Source organism: Girardinichthys multiradiatus, chromosome 18 (assembly GCF_021462225.1).
Source record: "Girardinichthys multiradiatus isolate DD_20200921_A chromosome 18, DD_fGirMul_XY1, whole genome shotgun sequence".
Classification (NCBI taxonomy): Eukaryota; Metazoa; Chordata; class Actinopteri; order Cyprinodontiformes; family Goodeidae; genus Girardinichthys; species Girardinichthys multiradiatus.
In genome coordinates this window covers 7,130,955-7,150,524 of record NC_061810.1, presented here as the reverse complement: position 1 = coordinate 7,150,524, position 19,570 = coordinate 7,130,955, and the positions used below count along the sequence as shown (strand labels likewise).

The 19,570-nt window shown below is 42.5% G+C and overlaps 1 protein-coding gene across 2 annotated transcripts in view; it reads right to left on the bottom strand.

The window, feature by feature from the left end:
- Nucleotides 1-19,570, bottom strand: part of LOC124883806 (gap junction delta-2 protein) — a 103,571-nt gene that overhangs the window by 61,859 nt on the left and 22,142 nt on the right. The window contains exon 2 of one of the 2 annotated variants that reach the window (XM_047391152.1): nt 934-2,255. The exons of the other annotated variant lie outside the window; for it this stretch is intronic. Coding sequence (XP_047247108.1) covers nt 1,406-2,255 — 850 coding nt within the window. The 3' untranslated portion in view covers nt 934-1,405. Of the gene's footprint in view, nt 1-933; nt 2,256-19,570 lie in introns of those variants that run through there. 2 annotated transcript variants of the gene reach the window in all.

Here is a 19,570-nt window from a genome sequence, read left to right as displayed (position 1 = left end):
AAAAGACAGATAGTTTATATGTTTGAAATAAATGTGACTATTTATCCAACCTGTCCCCAAAGGTCAATAAATATTTGGATATACTATAAATGAATAAATAATATAACCAGGGAGTACTCTGTGTAATTGTTAGAGAATATTGAAATATCTGCATGGCACCATTGTTTTTGAAAGCAAAAATAAATGTTAGTGAAGTGTTGTAAAAAAATTATTTTAAGTTATAATAAGGTGATCAATTTCTCCTCCCCAGCTAGTTCTCCTACTGCTCTCCTTTTTCTTTTTTTTGTCTCTTAGCACACAGAACTGTTGGAAGGAGGATTGTATAATGTGTGCTTTAGAAGAGTCTCAAACTAACCATTCTTCTGTCCATTTGTTCACTCTTCAAAGTTTATGCAGCAGGAGAGTAGCAGGGGTTATTTCTGTCACTTGCATCCCTCCCTGCCCCCTGTCTCTACAGCTGCCAGTCGTGGTGCTGAAAGGGAGGGAGATGGAGGGGAGGTGAAGAAAAGAGTGTTTATGGTAGCCAGTTGCTGTGTTTTTGTTGAAATCATCGTTTGCCAAGAGACAAGGCATAAACATCGTCAGTCTTTCTCTCTCAGTTTGGCCTGTGTCGATGTTCCAGCGGAGGCAAGACATATTGTACGGAGGCATCTCCTTTTCTCCTGGCTTCAGTCTGGCTCTGACAGAGAGAGGATCGGAAAGGAAAAACGCTTCCTCTCTTCATTCCTCACGTTTGTATCATATGTTCTTGCAGAGCTTGATGCCCTCCGCCCCTTTGAAGTAGCTCCCAAACATGTCTTCATCCTTTAGGGTCTGTCAAGCCCCTGACAGTTCTTCCGTTCCTCTTTTAATGATGTTTTCTTTCCCCCTCCTTGTCCCATCCCCTATCCTGTCCCCCCCCCCCCCCCCCCCCCCCCCCCCCGCCCCCACTTTTCTTAAGGGAAGTTGATAAAGTCCAGATGAAAAGCACCATCAGATGCATTACACGCCTTGGTCATCTTTCAATTTCCCAAGAGAACACCATCACCTTCTTCTTTTGCCTCTTTATTTTGTTCTTCCATGTGCGTTTGATTTTTCCCATTACAGAGAATAGAAGGTAATTAATTAAAAAGACAGACATAAAATGGCAGGAATGTCTTCTTGTGAGACCACTGTGTTGAATAAGTCCATTCTGCAGAGAATTATTTTTTTTCCTAGTTTAGATTTTATCACATTCTCCATCCTCTGCCTCCTTCCATTGTTCTTCAAAGCTGCCAAGCCAGATTGTCGGTCATTTTACATTTTGTTTTCTTCCATCGTACCAGAAGAGAGATTGTCTTGTTTGACCTCAAATGCCTTATCCATTTCCCTATCATGCATTCATCCCACTCCCTCCTTCCTTTTCTTTCTGTTTTCAATGTTTTTGTCAGACGTAGGCGGATTCACTGGACTGAGTGCGTCCCAGGTTGGGCGGCTGAGACAGATGCGCCATGTCCTTCTTCCGGATCTCGCAGATAGACTTCCTGCGGGCCTGGACTCCCCTTATGGCGGCTTTGATCTTGCGCCAGCCCAGGTGGTTGAGCTCGGCCAGATTGAGCACCACACAGATGCCACTCACGGCAAACATGAACACCAGGAATACCGTCTTTTCTGTGGGCCTTGACACGTAGCACTCCACCTCCTTGAGGCAGGGGTAGCGGTCACACTCAAAAATCCCAGGCACGCTGAAACCATACAGGAAGTACTGGCCCGCCAGGAAGCCGATTTCCAATGCGTTTCGAAACACCACTTGAATAATGTAAAAGCGTGAGATTCCTTCCTGTCGCCGAACCTTGGAGCTCTTCCCATGGGTGAGACCCCGAGGGGCATTGGGAATCTCCTTCACCTCCAAGCAGTCAGGTTCATCCTTCCCTCCCCCACCATCTCCACCATGCTGGACTAGAATTCCATTTATGTTACGAAGCTTTCTCGCCCCGTCGCGTCCTCCATAGTCCTTCTCCATTATGGGATAGAGGAAAGAGTAACGTCGGTCTCTCTGCTTGGCCGACTGGTGGACAGAGTAGGTGATGAAGCACAGACTGGGAGTGCATACCAGTATGATCTGGAAGACCCAGTAGCGGATATGTGAGATTGGGAAGGCTTTGTCATAGCAGGCTTGGTTGCAGCCCGGCTGCAGGGTGTTACATATAAACATAGTCTGCTCATCCTCGTACACCGTCTCTCCAACAATGGCCACGATCAGGATACGGAAGATCACCACAACGGTCAGCAAGATCCTACAACAAACACACACACACAGATGATGTTATTGTAGACCGATACATTTACTTCATTAGAGAGAAAATATAATACAAGGTTTTTCAGCAAAGGCTCAAAAGCTGACCTTAATTTTTAAAGATATGATCCATTATTAAATATCGTTATTATAACAAGTATATTGAAAAGAAAGTATTTTGTGCATATTAAGGATTTTCGACATATACTTAGTTGTTTGAAGCTTCCATTGTGGCAATGTAGTGATTTTAATAAATAATGGCAAAACATGCAACTGCGATGTTATTGATGAATATTGGGGCAATCCTGGTTAAGATTAACCCACATTTTCCTCAATCACTTTCATTTCTGTTTTTACAGTTTTCCCTTGTTTCTCTGTTATGTTTAGCAGCTCAGTCATTAAAATTTATTATCACAGCTAACTTCCAGATTTTTCTCAGAATGACGTCACTAGAAGCTACTTTTAGTTTTGTATACTTTTAGGACCCAGATCTCTCTATGCAAAAAGTCAAAAAAGGTCACACACTTGTTCCATTGGACCCTCTTTAGCTTTGACTATGGCACACATTCGTTGTGGTATCGTTTCTATAGGTTTCTACAGTTTATTTTGCTTCCACTTGCTTCAATTGGTTTTCAAGATCTTGTGTGGATGATGGGATTGTTGTCCATGTCAATGTCAATTTTATTTATATAGCACAGTTAAAAATAACAAAGTGGATCAAAGTGTTTTAAGATTAAATTGCATTAAAAATAAGGAGGTAAGAACAAAGTATGTTTAATTTTCTCAAAGTAGAGAAAATGAGATGAAAAATAAAAACAGCTTAACAAGCTGACAATAGCATTAAAAAACTCTAGTTGAAACCCACTGTAAGAGGGATGTAAAAGACTGCAAATAATTTTCCTCCATAATAAATAAAACACAGTAGTCCTGTGTGGAAGTAAATACATAAAAGTACTTCTGGCAAAATGTAAAGTGAAAGAAACTTTATAGATTTTCTGTAGAATATTCTTGATAATTGTCATTTGGCATTGTTGCAATTATAATAAACATACATTTCCAGAAAAGATGTATATTTGTCCACCCAATCCTGAAAGAAATATTATAATCACAAAAATTATTCTGTTAAGATAAGTGAAGAATAAAAAAAAAAAATCTGTAATTAATTAATGATTATGGAAATTTATGCGAGTACTCGTACTCATACTCGTCGTCTTCCGCTTATCCGGGACCGTGTCGCGGGAGCAGCAGATTCATCAGAGACACCCAGACGTCCTTCTCCCCAGACACCTCCTCCAGCTCCTCCGGGGGGAGCCCAAGGCGTTCCCAGGCCAGCTGAGAGACATAGTCCTTCCAGCGTGTCCTGGGCTGTCCCCTGGGCCTCCTCCCGGTGGGATGTGCCTGGAACACCTCCCGAGGAAGGCGTCCAGGAGGCATCCGGTATAGATGCCCGAGCCACCTCAACTGGCTTCTCTCGATGTGGAGGAGCAGCGGCTCTGCTCCGAGCCCCTCCCGGATGGCCGAGCTCCTCACCTTATCTCTAAGGGAGTGCCCGGCGGAGGAAGCTCATTTCAGCCACTTGTATCCGGAATCCCGTACTTTCGGTCATGACCCAAAGTTCATGGCCATAGGTGAGCGTTGGAACGTAGACCAACCGGTAAATCGAGAGCTTCACTTTTCGGCTCAGCACTCTCTTCACCACAACGGACCGGCACAGTGACCCCATTACTGCGGCAGCCGCACCGATCCGTCTGTTGATCTCCCGCTCCATTCTTCCCTCATTCGTGAACAAGACCCCGAGATACTTGAACTCCTCCACTTGAGGCAGGATCTTCTCTCCAACCTGAAGAGGACAAGCCACCCTTTTCCAGTCGAGTACCATGGCCTCTGACTTGGAGGAGCTGATCTTCATCCCAGCTGCTTCACACTCGGCTGCGAATCGTCCCTGGCGCATGCTGTAGGTCTTGGCTAGAGGGGGCCAGCAGGACCACGTCATCTGCAAAAAGAAGAAACGAAATCCTCTGGTCCCCAAACCAGACCCCCTCTGGCCCTTGGCTGCGTCTAGAAATCCTGTCCATAAAAGTTATGAACAGGACCGGTGACAAAGGGCAGCCCTGCTGGAGTCCAACATGCACCGGGAACAGGTCCGACTTAGTGCCGGCAATGCCGGCAATTCCGCTAGTACAGGGACCGGGTGGCCCCTAATAAAGGGCTCCTGATTCCATACTCCTGGAGCACCCCCCACAGGGCATCACAAGGGACACAGTCAAATGCTTTCTCCAGGTCCGCAAAACACATGTGGACCGGTTGGGAAAACTCCCATGAACCCTCAAGTACCCTGTAGAGGGTATAGAGCTGGTCCAGTGTTCTACGGCCGGGACGAAAACCACATTGCTCCACCTGAAGCCGAGGTTTGACTATCGGCCGGACTCTCCTCTCCATTACCCTGTCCTAGGCCTTACCGGGGAGGCTGAGGATTGTGATCCCCCTGTAGTTGGAACACACTCTCCAGTCACCCTTCTTATGAAGGGGGACCACCACCCCACTGTGCCAGTCCAGAGGTACCGTCCCCGACCGCCACGCAATGTTGAAGAGGCGTGTCAACCATGACAGCCCAACAACATCTAGAAATTTGAGGTACTCAGGGTGGATCTCATCCACCCCTGAAGCCCTGCCACCGCGGAGCTTTTTAACCACCTCAGTGACTTCAGCCTGGGTGATGAAAGAGTCCAACCCCGAGTCCCCAACCTTTGTTTCCACCAGGGAATGCATGATGGCAGGATTGAGGAGATCCTCAAAGTACTCCTTCCACCGCCCGACAATGTCCTCAGCCTCCCAGCCCCACTGTAAACAGTGTTGGCGAAGAACTGCTTCCCCCTCCTGAGGCGCCGAACGGTTTCCCAGAATTTTTTCGAGGCCAACTGGTAGTCCTTCTCCATGTCCTCACCGAACTCCTCCCAGGCCGAGTTTCTGCCTCTGCCACAGCCCGGGCCGCGGCACGCTTGGCCTCACAGTAACCGTCCACCACCGGGTTCTGAGATTGCCGCCGTGACAAGCACCGCAGACCTTAAGGCCACAGCTACGGGCAGCAGCATCAACAATAGATGCGGGGAACATGGTCCACTCGGACTCTATGTTTCCAACATCCCCCTGAATCTGGTCAAAGCTCTCCTGGAGATGGAAGTTGAATACATCCCTGGCCAAGGGCTCCGCCAGACATTCCCAGCAGACCCTCACTATGCGCTTGGGCCTGCCAAGTCTGTCCGGCTTTCACCTCCTCCAGCGGATCCAACTCACCACCAGGTGGTGATCAGTGGACAGCTCAGCCCCTCTCTTCACCTGAGTGTCCAAAACATTCGGTTGAAGGTCTGATGTTACGACAACAAAGTGGATCATTGATCTCCTGCCTAGGGTGTCCTGGTGCCAAGTGCACTGATGGACACCCTTATGTTTGAACATGGTGTTCATTATGGACAATCCGCGACTAGCACAGAAGTCCAATAACAAAGCACCACTCGGATTCAGATCGGGGAGGCCATTCCTCCCGATCACACCTCTCCAGGTGTCATTGTCGTTTCCCACGTGGGCGTTGAATTCCCGCAACAGAATAACGGAGTCCCCAGTTGGGGCACTATCCAGCACCCCCGACAGGGACGCCAAGAAAGCTGGGTACTCTGCACTACCGCTCAGCCCGTAGGCCGAAACGACAGTCAGAGACCTGTCCCCAACCCGAAGGCACAGGGATGCGACCCTCTCATCCACTGGGGTAAACCCCAACACGAGACAGCTGGCAACAAGCAAACCCACCCAGCCCGCCGCCTCTCCTCGTGGGCCACTCCAGAGTAGAAGAGAGTCCAGCCCCTCTCGAAGAGATGGGTTCCAGAGCCCACGCTGTGCGTGGAGGTGAGCCTGACTATTTCTAGTCGATATCTCTCGACCTCCCGCACACGCTCAGGCTCCTTCCCCACCAGCGAGGTGACATTCCACATCCCTAGAGCCAGCCTAAGCATCCGGGGATCTGGCCACTGAGGTCTCCACCTTCGTCCGCTGCCCAATCCTCTTTGCACCGATCCCTCACGGTTCCCCCTGCAGGCGCCGGGTCCACTGGGGGATGGCCTCGTGTCTCTTGTTCGGGCTTGGCCCGGCCAGGTCTTGCAAGGAGCAACCCGGCCACTAGGCGCTCTCCGGCGAGTCCCGCCCCAGGCCTGGCTCCAGGGTGGGACCCCGGGTCCGCCATACCGGGCAACGTCACGTGCCTCGACTTACTAGTCCTCATGAAGGATTCTTGAATTGTTCATTTTCCGGGGGATGTTACCACAAAGCATTTGCACGTAGGGCATCCAAATGGCTAGAACCGCCCCTGGCTACACTAAAAGCATCTGGCCAGATGATCTCGGTGCTCTTTCCGGGATATATGGCTAGAGCTTAGTTAAATAAATGGTTACTAAACCATTAAAGACTTTATAGGTGAGATAAAGAATGTTAAAATCCTTAAACAATGGATAGGTAGCCAGTGCAAATCGCTAAAACTGGAATGATATTATTATACCTTATGATAAGAAACATGCTGCAGCATTTTGGACCAGCTGAAACTATGATGAGATAAATGCATCACTTTGTCCCATGATGTCATAAAAACAAAAGAACAATTGATGTTTGTTCTAGCTTTAATCTAATTAAAGTCAAAAATATAGTAGAATCCTTCCTAATCCAGAAGCCCCCAAAACATACAATAATGATGCATTTTGACAAGCAACTATAAGCAGAGGTTTTTGCAATATACCAAAGAATAATCTGATTTTGATTAGGCTTTCTTAAAGGCATAATTCAGTCATTTTTAAGGGAGCTCCTTTTAAAAGCATATGACCAGTTCATGTCTTAAATTAGATCATTCTGTTGGCATCTTCATTTAGCATAAATCAAGGCTTGCTGGTCCTTGAGTTTGAAGCTAACCTCCAGTCCAACAGAAGCCAAGACCAAGATGGTCTTCTGTTGTCTTAACTCCAAACTCAAAAAGGTCTCGGCTGCAAACCGAGCTGGCTCTTTGAAGCGAACGACAGGAGCCGGCTCCGATTTGGAGCCTTTTTTTTTGTTTCTGTCTCTCATTTTTTTTCTCTCCGAACAGCACTTGATTGGTCAATATGTGTGTCGTTGTCTTTCCTCTGTGCATGCAGAGGGGTGAGGTTCTGCAGTTATACACATTGGCTATTGGCAGTGCCACTATTTGGCAGTGGCTAGTGCTGCAACACTACGGGCGAGGCTCCTGTTACAATTAATGGGGTCTGTTCAATTTTGCTGCTAAGGATGGTGTTCAGTGTTAAAACATTTGTGATATAGTAGTTGTGCGGTTTATGAAACACTGGATTCATTCCAGAAATGTGTTTCTGCCTCCTGGCATTTTAGTTTTGCTGCATCATTAGTCAGGAATTTTATTTTGTGTACAATAGATAACTTCAAGCACCAAAAATCTTAAGAGCAGTTTGGTAGCTGAAAGAGCCGGCTCTTTTGAGTGAGCCAAGCCAAAAAACTGCTTCACCCCAATTAGCCAGAGTTCCCATCACCAGTAGAACTCCACTTTGGTCTTGGTTCCTGTTAGACTGCATGTAAATGACCAACTAATGTGGGTTTATACAAAAGGATAAGAAGAATTATCTACTGCAGTACTGTTAAGTGCTTATAATCCTTTAACAGAACCTCAGGTAAGAAATCCTTAGCCCTCCTTTAATCAGTTCTTAACATTAGCCCAAAAAGCTTAATATCATCCAGCAGAGGTAAACTGTATGCTATGCACTTTACTTTACTCTGGGATTTTATTCCTTATCTAATTATCCTTCATAATAAGATCTGATAACAAATACGAGAATAAGAGGCAAATAAGTGGTGAGAATACTCATAACTATTGTAAGGTAGCATTTAGAGGCCTACCTGTGGATTGACTGTGAAATCTCATGTAAAAAGGAAAATATCCACAAAGCAAGAAAATCTAGCAAATCCAACAAGGAGCATAAAGCACGTGCTACAAACTGTAAGAGGGCTTTGTAAAGGGCTGCACACTCTGTCTTTGGAAGTAAAGGAGAAATCCCTGAAGCATATGAAACAAATAAAACCTGTACTAATGGAATAAAGGGCATTGTGTCTCCATAAAGGTACTTTTCCTAATAGGAATCAGCAGAGAGCTCCAAATCTCATGAATCAATGCGATTAAACACTCCAGATGAAGAAAAGTTGAGTAGTTGAGTTTGTGTCATTCGTCCTTTTAACTCTCAGTGTGTTATCTTCACTGCAAGACAAAGGAAGAGTGTTTACAGATAACAAGACACGATGACGTATCTGTTTTTCTAATTTTAGGGTTTTGCGCATCATTCAGCCCAGTTGGCATAGCAACCACAGTTTAGATTCATTAAAGTTAGAGCTTTGATTGAACCTGCTGTATGCATGCAGCATCACTTCCCGGCTGTTATTTTTGTTGTGAAGAGACTCTGCCTCCAGCTCCATAGCAATAGGTGAGTCTAAGGTGACTTTATGGCGGATTAGTTATTATTTCTGTTGGGGTATGGGAAGACAGAAAGATTGTTGTTGCCAAAATGGTTCACTTCAGTTCAGCCTGTGTGCGTGTGTGCAATTTAAAGTGTCCATCCAAGCATAACCTTACATGTTCTGACTTGACATATCTGCACATTTATTTTGCACACTTCTATAATGTTAGTAGTTGGACTACAGTTTTATCTTCCTTCCTTATTCTGTTACCATTCGGGCAGACAACTTTCTCTTTGTTCTTTTCTTAGTTTTATTCATTTCTCATTCATTTTTCAAATCTTATGCTTAGAGAACACTTTAGATACCGGGCTTTTTGCAGTCCAATGAGCCTGCTGACTGTCTAACAATGTGACCAATAATGGTGCAAGACCACGGACTGTATCACAATTCACATTTACTTTTAAATAACCGGTTGTCTGGTAGCTTTTAGTTGAGTCTTAAAGAAATTTGAAATTCTAATAGGTTCTATGTCAGAAGAAATCTAATTAATTTCCTAATATTAATATAAAATTACAGTTTGATAGTCAGTCAGTTTGTCAAAAGTCATTTCAAGTTTATCTGCTGTAATAATTTTAAGCCCTATGCACCGTGAGCCTGCACTCACCAGCAACTTCCTTATGACCTGTTCAATCATTTGTTAACACAAATTAGCAAAGTAGCCAATTTCATGACAGCAATTGAATGAGTAAAAAGCTTTTAGATGTGGTGAAGACAACGTGCTGAAGTTTGAACTGAGCACCACAATGTGTTAAAAAATTATTTATATGACTTTCAACATGGTATGGTTGTAGGTGCCAGATGGGCTTTTCTGAAACTGAATAATATTTCAGAAACTGATGATATAGTGGGATTTTCATCCACAGCCTTCTCTCAGGTTTACGGAAAATGGTCAGAAAAAGCTAAAATATCCAGTGAAATTCAGAAATTGCCTTGAAACAGCGATTCAAGTAGGTGGCGGTGGTGTAATAATCAGGTGTATATTTCCTTGGCACACTTTGGGACCCTTCGTACCATTTGAGCATTGTTTAATACCCCAGTCTACCTGAGTAGATGTAGTTGTTACTGGCTAGCTCTATACCTTTCTTAACACAGTATACCCATCTTATGATGTCTACCTCCAGCAGGGTAATGCACCAAACTGGTTTGTTATGCACAGAAACGATTTCTATAAATCCAAAGGCCTCCACAGTCACCCGATCTTAGTCCAAAAGAGTACCTCTCTGGGATGTGGTGGAGCGGGAACGTCACATCATGGATTTACCGCAGAGAAATTAGCAGCAATTGCTTGATCCTATTCTGACAATGTGTAGCAAATTCTCTGAGGAATGTTTCTGACACCTTGTTGAATTTATGCCATGAAGAATTAAGGCAGTTCTGAGGGTAAAAGGGGGTAGTCTGTGAATGGAAAAAAAGATAATTGATGAAATGAATAATAAGGACTACTCAGATTTCTATGTAGGTATCATAAGAACTAGACTGGGGTGTAGACGGAGTCCTAAACTGCCACACCTTAGACACTGCCAGATAATCATTAGATGGCATTTGGCTGTTTGAAGGGTAATCTACCAACAGCGCAGTGGCTTTGCCAGACTTGTGCAGCACAGATGTAAAGTCGAAGGGCAGAGTTAATCCTTTCCACCGTCCGACGGCGTGCAGCTCACATGTAACCCTCATCAAAAGCGGCAGCTCACCAGGGACAGCTGCCAAAATGAAAAATAAAAACTTGTCACCCCCAATCTGCCCACCTGTAATCACAGCATGGGAACGGGTGGAAGAGGGAGGGAGGAAAGAAAAAATGCCAAAAAAATGAAAATGCTTTGCCCTTGTTGTGACACCGTTAAGGAGCTTATTGAGCAGAGAATTCACAATACCAAAATGAAAATGTATTGCTATAAATGAGCACACGTGCACAGAACCGGTCAAACATTGCACAATACAGACACAAATCCAAGCAACAAAGCACCCATCTTAAGAGTGAATGAGAGAAAGCTTCAGAGCTGAAAGAAAACCACAAGTTGCTGTTAAAGATGAGTTTGTTCCAAACAGGGATAAAAAGATTATAAAGTTAACCAAAAACCACAGTGTTGCTCAGACATCCTGTTCTTAAATTAAAAAGAGAAATCTGCCAGTACTGGGACGGAATGTGAGGGTTCGAGGGGGTTAGATAGGAAAACCAGCAATGCAGGAAAATCTCATCACAGGGAATGAATTATATAATTGCTTCCCCATGCAAACCCAGTTCTGTGTAATCTGTGGCAGGGCTAGGGGGAAGATTCTTGCATTAGGTGGTGTTTTTTTTAAAGCCATAGCTGTAGATTATCGTGCCATCCCAGCATCCCCCACCTGTTTTTTCTGTTTACTGTGGGGCTTTTTTCACCCTTTTTTCCATTTTTAATGGACTTTTCTCTCACAAAACACATTTTCCTCATTGCAACTTTTTTCAAGATATACTGTTGCATCTCATTAAATAAGTATATAATCAAAAAGGTCATTTATTTCAGTAATTCACTCCAAAGGTGAAGTTGATATATATGACATTGAATCATTGCACCCTACTTGATTGTATTTCAAGTATTTAGTTCTGTTTATTCTAATGAATATGAATTACAGCTAATAAAAACTCAACACTATGTTTATGAGAAAATTAGAATGTTACATATATAGGACCAAAAAAGTACAGAAAGAAATTATTTCTATGTTATGGACATTTTATAGCCTACACAATTATGGATAACATTTCTGACTTGACTGTTGTCCACCAGATAGACACCCCACATAAGTAAGGTAAGCCACAAAAGATCATTGCTTAAGAACAGCTTCTTAAGCAATGATCTTTTGTGGCTTACCTTACACAGCCTGGGGGAAGAAACTGTCTCTGTGGCGGCTGGTTTTAGTAAACAGTGCTCTGTAGCAACGGCCTGAAGGTAAAACTCTAAACAGTTTATGTGCAGAGTGTGTGGGGTCTGCAGAGATTTTTGCAGCTCTTTTTCTGACCCTAGACCTGTATAAGTCCTGGATGGAGGGAAGGTCAGCTCTGATTATTCTCTCTGCAGACTTGATTATTCATTGCAGTCTGGACCTGTCTTGTTTTGTGGATGAGCCAAACCACACTGAGATGGATGAAGACAGGACAGACTGAATGATGGCAGTGTAGAAGATGACCAGCAGCTCCTGTGGAAGGTTGAACTTCTTGAGTTGCCTCAGGAAGTACAGTCTCTGCTGGGCCTTCTTTTGAACAGTGTCTATGTGTGAATGTAGGGGGTTGGTAGCTTTGTGGGAAGAATTTGTTCCTGAATGGGATGTGGAGGAGATGATTTGAGGCGTGAACGGCTTATAAACACGCAAAATACACAAACAAAGAGAGAGCGAAGCTCCGAGGCGGCCATCGTCTGCGCCATGTTAGTTTAAGCCATTATCCACAATTAAACATAGACCAGTCATGCACTTTTCACAGGAGTGGCTGGCATTCCAAAATTACACCTAGAGAGCATCAATAACTCATCCAGAAGGTTGCTGAAGAACTCTGAACAACATCTAAGGCTCTGCAGGGCTCCCTTGCTTCAGTTAAGGTCAGAGTTTATGGTTCAACAATAAGAAAGAAGCTGGGTGAAAATGGCATCCATTGGACAATTTCATGGGCAAAACCACTGTTGAACAAGAACAAAAAAAATATATCTTGATGATAATTTATTCTGTTGACTGAGGAAACAGAGGTGGCGTATTTTGGAAGGTTTGCATTCCAGTACATCTAGCGACTGTCTGGGGCTGAATTATGACCTGAATTACTTAGCTTCATTGGTTCGAACCATAAATTCTGCTCTCTAGCAAAAAATCCTGAAGGAGAAAGTCCAGCCACCAGTTTCTGACCTTTAGCTCAGCTTCACTTAGGTTATGCAGCAGGATAATAATCCAAAGCACACTCATAAATCCACTTCTGAATGGCTCAAAAGAAACAAAATGGTTTTTGAGTGGCCTAGCCAAAGTCTGCACTAATATCTGATTGAGATGTTGAGTCATGAACCTAGATAGGCTGGTAATGTTTGAAAACCCTTCAGTGTGGCTAAATTAAGACTGTTCTGCAGAGAAGAGAGGGCCACAAGTGATGTAAACGACTCATTGCCAGTTATCACAAATGTTTGATAGCAGTTGTTGACACCAAAGAGTGGCCAAACCAGTAATTAGGTTTAAAGGGCAAGTACTTTTTCACAAAGAGCCAGGCTGGTTAGGTAAGCTCCTTCTTGATACATTAAACCATAATTTGAAAACTGCATTTTGTATCTACTCAGTTTATCTTTGTCTGATATTAAAAATTTTCTGATCGTCTGACATATTTAACTATGACAAAAAGAAAGTGGGGAAATACTTTTTCAACTATTGCTTACATCCCTTTGTTCTGTGATCCAAAGTCTGTGAAAAAGCACCAGCCGTTTGTTATAATGTTAAACATCTATTAGAACTCTTTAATACAGTAGTGAAGCTTAGGCAGACTGTGTATCTCTGCCGTTTTTCAATGGATTATGGCCAACCTTAAGTAGCAACTGATCCATTTGTATAAATATGCTTGAAAGGAGTGACACGTACTTTATATTTAGCACACGTCTCCACACCATTACACCCTCTGCTCACAGCAGACAGTGTTTGTTGTTCCCTCTCTCTAATGTGTTGCCTTTGTTAGCACACAGGCAGCGGTGATTATGCAGAAACATTATGCCAACCCGAAAAACGCTTCTTCCAATACAACGATTGTGTGTCCCTGACCCACCATCTTTTGTTTTCTTCATTGTCTGATGGTGGGAGTCCTATTACAGACGCTCGAGTTATTGTGAAAGAATTAAACGTTCACAGTAATGTGAAAAGATAATGACTGGAGAAATCCCTCTGTGTCTCCCTCATATGTGCATGAACAGAAGAATCCAAATTATGCCTAAAAAAGCCAAACAGATTGCATTACTTAGCTCCTGCAAGAATTAAAATGCAATTTGCAAAGTTGCTACCTGGATTAAGGGTAATATTTTCCCTCTTCATGTTTAGCATTTTTTATTTTACAATGAAGCCTTCGACACTGTTTGCTTAGCAGTTAGCAAGAAAAAGGTGAAACATGATGTCTGTTGGGAGCAGAGTGTTGCTCAGCATGTAGAGTTGGAACCAGATATAATGGTTTAAATGAGGCAAAGCATATTGAAAAGGTATACACCTATTGTAGTGTCCTCAAGACTCACATTGCGTCCATACTGAAGGAGCTTAGGGGGCTTTATAGCACATGGACGAGGGTTGAGATGGTCATCATGAGCTTAAATACAATAATCTATGAAGAAATTGTGCCAAGATCAGGCAGAGAATGTGAATAATAAAGAGGAGGCAAAAGGGCACAGATTCACAACATGAGGGATCAACAGGATGAATGAGGTTGAAGAGTGGAAGATGTGGCTGTGGAGATTATAACAAATAAGAGAGCGGATAAAAAAGATGGGTGGTGGAAGAGCTGCCATCATCCCCCTTTCACTTCAATCCCCACCACTGAGCTCCCTTCTGCTAGTCGCCACGGCAACAGGCGAGGGGCAGAAAACGAAAATGAGGAGAGCAAAGTGTGCCGAGGAGAAGCTAAGTCAACCAAAGAGCAGCGCAGCAGTGGATTTGTTGCACCAGTCAGAGTGTGGCAGAGGTGGCTCAAAGAGTCAAGCTAATTTATTTCTGAAGCCAGAAGAGCTCAATGGAATTAATTAAACTAACCAACTAGAAACTAACCGATCAGGGAATGCTGTTTTGTAAAAATGTTATTCTGTTTGGGGAACCAGAACCCCACCCTCCTTTTAGAGATGCACATTCTACCGTGACTGTCGCTCAAAAGCAGAACAATTCCTGTTTTTTTCTTTTAAGCTCAATCTCGAACCCATTTCTTTTAAAAAGACCAACTTCAAATTTCTGGTTGTGGAAAAAGAAGATGTTACTGTATTTTTGCCGTGGACTAACCTGTCTTGTACGTAAGTTGAAAAGACAGCTGAGCTTTGTGCAGGCTGAAGAGTCACCCCGGGTTCAGAGTATAAACAAGCTTCATGTTATCAGTAACCTGCTGATCCTTTTTAGAAGCTCAGCTTTTGTTGCTGTCACTTTCCATTTCATCACAGCCTCATTGCTGCCGGTCTCTACCATTAAATAATTAAACCTCTTTCATTCCATCTACTTTACGTCTTTGTGATAATTACAAAGTGGACCTCTCGTGTTGCCTCTCCTCCACAGCCACGCATGTATTTCCCTCACTTAGCCTGATAGTCAAACTGAATTAACAGTTCACTCCGCAACTAGGCTTACTTATAAATATAAAACAACAGGATCTATTTTCAGACACTTTATCATGTGAATGAAATATATTTTAGAGAAAAAAGACCAAATAAAATGGTTAGTTTGGATTTTTAAAAGTGAGGTTGTGTTAAGTTATCATCGGTAAGGCAGAGCGGGGCACAAACTACTTTTTTAACAAAGTAACTAAACAAAATATTGAAAAGTCCAAGAACTGGGTTTTTTTCAGCATTGTTATTATGCTGCAAGTGAACATTAAAGATATTTTTCAGCAACTTGTTATTTTGTTTACAGCATTGCTGAAAGTCATTATAGTGAAATATTACAACTTAGCTATCCCAAAAAAATTAATTATTAATAAAGAATGTAAATACCAACAGACTCAGAGGTTTGTTGAATCTAATTCAATGCAAATCTATCTACACACTGCAGATAGACTATTTGAGGCTCTACAGGTCCTTCTCAAAATATTAGCATATTGTGATAAAGTTCATTATTTTCCATAATGTCATGATGAAAATTTAACATTCATATATTTTAGATTCATTGCACACTAACTGAAATATTTCAGGTCTTTTATTGTCTTAATACGGATGATTTTGGCATACAGCTCATGAAAACCCAAAATTCCTATCTCACAAAATTAGCATATAATTAAAAGGGTCTCTAAACGAGCTATGAACCTAATCATCTGAATCAACGAGTTAACTTTAAACACCTGCAAAAGATTCCTGAGGCCTTTAAAACTCCCAGCCTGGTTCATCACTCAAAACCCCAATCATGGGTAAGACTGCCGACCTGACTGCTGTCCAGAAGGCCACTATTGACACCCTCAAGCAAGAGGGTAAGACACAGAAAGAAATTTCTGAACGAATAGGCTGTTCCCAGAGTGCTGTATCAAGGCACCTCAGTGGGAAGTCTGTGGGAAGGAAAAAGTGTGGCAGAAAACGCTGCACAACGAGAAGAGGTGACCGGACCCTGAGGAAGATTGTGGAGAAGGGCCGATTCCAGACCTTGGGGGACCTGCGGAAGCAGTGGACTGAGTCTGGAGTAGAAACATCCAGAGCCACCGTGCACAGGCGTGTGCAGGAAATGGGCTACAAGTGCCACATTCCCCAGGTCAAGCCACTTTTGAACCAGAAACAGCGGCAGAAGCGCCTGACCTGGGCTACAGAGAAGCAGCACTGGACTGTTGCTCAGTGGTCCAAAGTACTTTTTTCGGATGAAAGCAAATTCTGCATGTCATTCGGAAATCAAGGTGCCAGAGTCTGGAGGAAGACTGGGTAGAAGGAAATGCCAAAATGCCAGAAGTCCAGTGTCAAGTACCCACAGTCAGTGATGGTCTGGGATGCCGTGTCAGCTGCTGGTGTTGGTCCACTGTGTTTTATCAAGGGCAGGGTCAATGCAGCTAGCTATCAGGAGATTTTGGAGCACTTCATGCTTCCATCTGCTGAAAAGCTTTATGGAGATGAAGATTTCATTTTTCAGCACGACCTGGCACCTGCTCACAGTGCCAAAACCACTGGTAAATGGTTTACTGACCATGGTATCACTGTGCTCAATTGGCCTGCCAACTCTCCTGACCTGAACCCCATAGAGAATCTGTGGGATATTGTGAAGAGAACGTTGAGAGACTCAAGACCCAACACTCTGGATGAGCTAAAGGCCGCTATCGAAGCATCCTGGGCCTCCATAAGACCTCAGCAGTGCCACAGGCTGATTGCCTCCATGCCACGCCGCATTGAAGCAGTCATTTCTGCAAAAGGATTCCCGACCAAGTATTGAGTGCATAACTGTACATGATTATTTGAAGGTTGACGTTTTTTGTATTAAAAACACTTTTCTTTTATTGGTCGGATGAAATATGCTAATTTTTGTGAGATAGGAATTTTGGGTTTTCATGAGCTGTATGCCAAAATCATCCGTATTAAGACAATAAAAGACCTGAAATATTTCAGTTAGTGTGCAATGAATCTAAAATATATGAATGTTAAATTTTCATCATGACATTATGGAAAATAATTAACTTTATCACAATATGCTAATATTTTGAGAAGGACCTGTATATTTATCCATTCACCTCATTCGAACTATTTATTATGCATTACTAATACACAGATGGGTTGTAATCACACATTTCTATTGATCCACTACTTTTTGTCTACGATGAGTGTGTGATCATATCTCTGTAATTAAAATGTTAAATTACACTGAAATGTTTAGTAACACTGAAACTCAGTCATGTTTAAACATTTTCATCCAAATATATTTCATTTTTCTTTCACATGCACTTTACAGTTGGCCTTTTGTTCTTGGATCAGGAATAGTGTATTATAGAGCATAATTGCTGAACACTTGAAAGCCTTATCTCACCACTATGGACCTCCTTTCCATGTTTTGTGTATTTTTGACCTTTGAACTCTCTCCGTTATGACAAAAAACAGGAACAGGCTAAGAATGATTATTGTTCTTTATTATACTATACAGCATAAGCCTGATTGGCTTGTTGGAATCAACCACTCTTAAAATATTTTATTTTCCCAACAAGTTCACGGTGACAAGACATCTTTCTAACAGGTAAGGGAATTGATATCGATGATAATTCACGGAACCTCACTTTAAATCCAGAGTAAGCCTTTATTGAGGAACCTAAATGCTGAAATCATGCTGACTCCAGTATCACTGGGCATCGTTGTTACATTTAGCTCATGAGACAAGTTTTTAACAATATTTTGAAAAACATTCAAATTCTGTGGTTTTCTTTTATTTTGTTCTCAAAATAAGGTTTTACTGATTATAAACGGTTTCAAAGATGACTGTAAAAAAAAGATGATAGTAAAGGCCAGAATTATCATACCCCTGGCAAAGTTTTTTGTTTGTTTCTGGTTGGAAATGATGGCATCTTCTAAAAGTTATTAAGACAATGTACAAGGGGTCTCCTTTTTAAATCAATATATTTCTCAGTAATCTCAGTAATGCATGGAAAGCAGCTGCTTTTTATTGTTGACAAGCTTTTGGCATGCTTCCACAGGTACTTAGATGATTTATCTTTAATGATGAGCTCCAAGTTATTAATCTTTAGCTCCCTCCACAGATTCTCAGATTCAAATCGGGACTTTGGCTGGATCACCTTTGATACTGGTAAGATTAAAATATTACTTTCAATCTAAATCTGCCAGTGATGTGAATAATTTGGGGCCATTTAGAATAATTCAGTACAGATTTGACTAGTCCATAAATTGCATTTTTCATGCTTTTCTCTCTCTGAGGTTGTTCTAAGGCCTAATTTAATTTTATACAGAATATATAGGGGTCTCAAACTCTGTTTCACTAAATCTCTGTTCAGTGCAGAATTATTAATTTCTAATATTTTAGATTTTAAATCACACCTAAACAAATGCTGTCCAGAGTCCTAAAATCTATATGAGCAGATGCCATCTTTAGCGTTGTTAGCAGCTAACAGTGAACCAGCCACGGGGTTCTCACAGAGTTCATTAATAGTAACTGTAGGGAGCAGAACTATTTCTAAAGCAGACTTTGAACATAATTTAAACAATTAGACATTTTCTTTCATTTTCATGCCATCAGTGGAACATCTGCATGTGTTTTTTTCCAACCTTCACAGCCTCATCCTGGCTTAAGTCTCTTTCCTTCTGTTTTTCCCTCTCACTGTTTTCACTGTTTGTCCTTTATGTGCCCCAAATGCAACACGCCAACAATACTGGAATATCTAAACGTGTCACATCAAATATGAACTGACACTTGTCATTCCCTCTTTTTATCTGTCAGCCTGTGTGTTTCTTTGCCAATATTCATCAATAGCTTGTAGTTTCTTGCAGGTCACTTGTAATCAGACTGAATCAAGCCTTCCGCAGGAGGTCTCTCTCTTTTACAGACACACACACACCCACACACACACACACACACACACACACACACACACACACACACACAACCAGAAGGGGTGTTCCAATCCTTCAGGCCAGTGACAGAAGGAGTGAGGAGGCTGTACTCTTCCCTGCTGAAAGACCTTTATCCATCTCCCAAAATACACACCTTCACTGTCATGCCCAAATAAAAAAACACACATTGCAGTTTTGCATCACATTGCTTAAAGTGACCAGCACTGCAGGAACCTTTATTTCAGGAGAATGTACTAAAATTATAACACTAACCAGTGTTATATTGTTTTAGCATTGCACAGTTTAGGACAATTTGTTTGAGGATATTCAGGCTTAAATGGCATTTTCCACTTTTGCTGTTCTTTTAAGACAAAATGGGGGCACAATTCCTTAAATAATGAGCAGCTATATATCTATTGCCAGCCTGAGGCATGAGCCAACTAACTACTTTTTGTGGGCAGAAAGTGCCTTCGGGATTCTAACCACAGCTCAGGGACTTGAAGAGGGTTCACATTCTCAGAGTAAAAATTGCTGCATTTATTTTGCCTCGGATGTTGGAATATGGCTTTTGAAATGATATCTT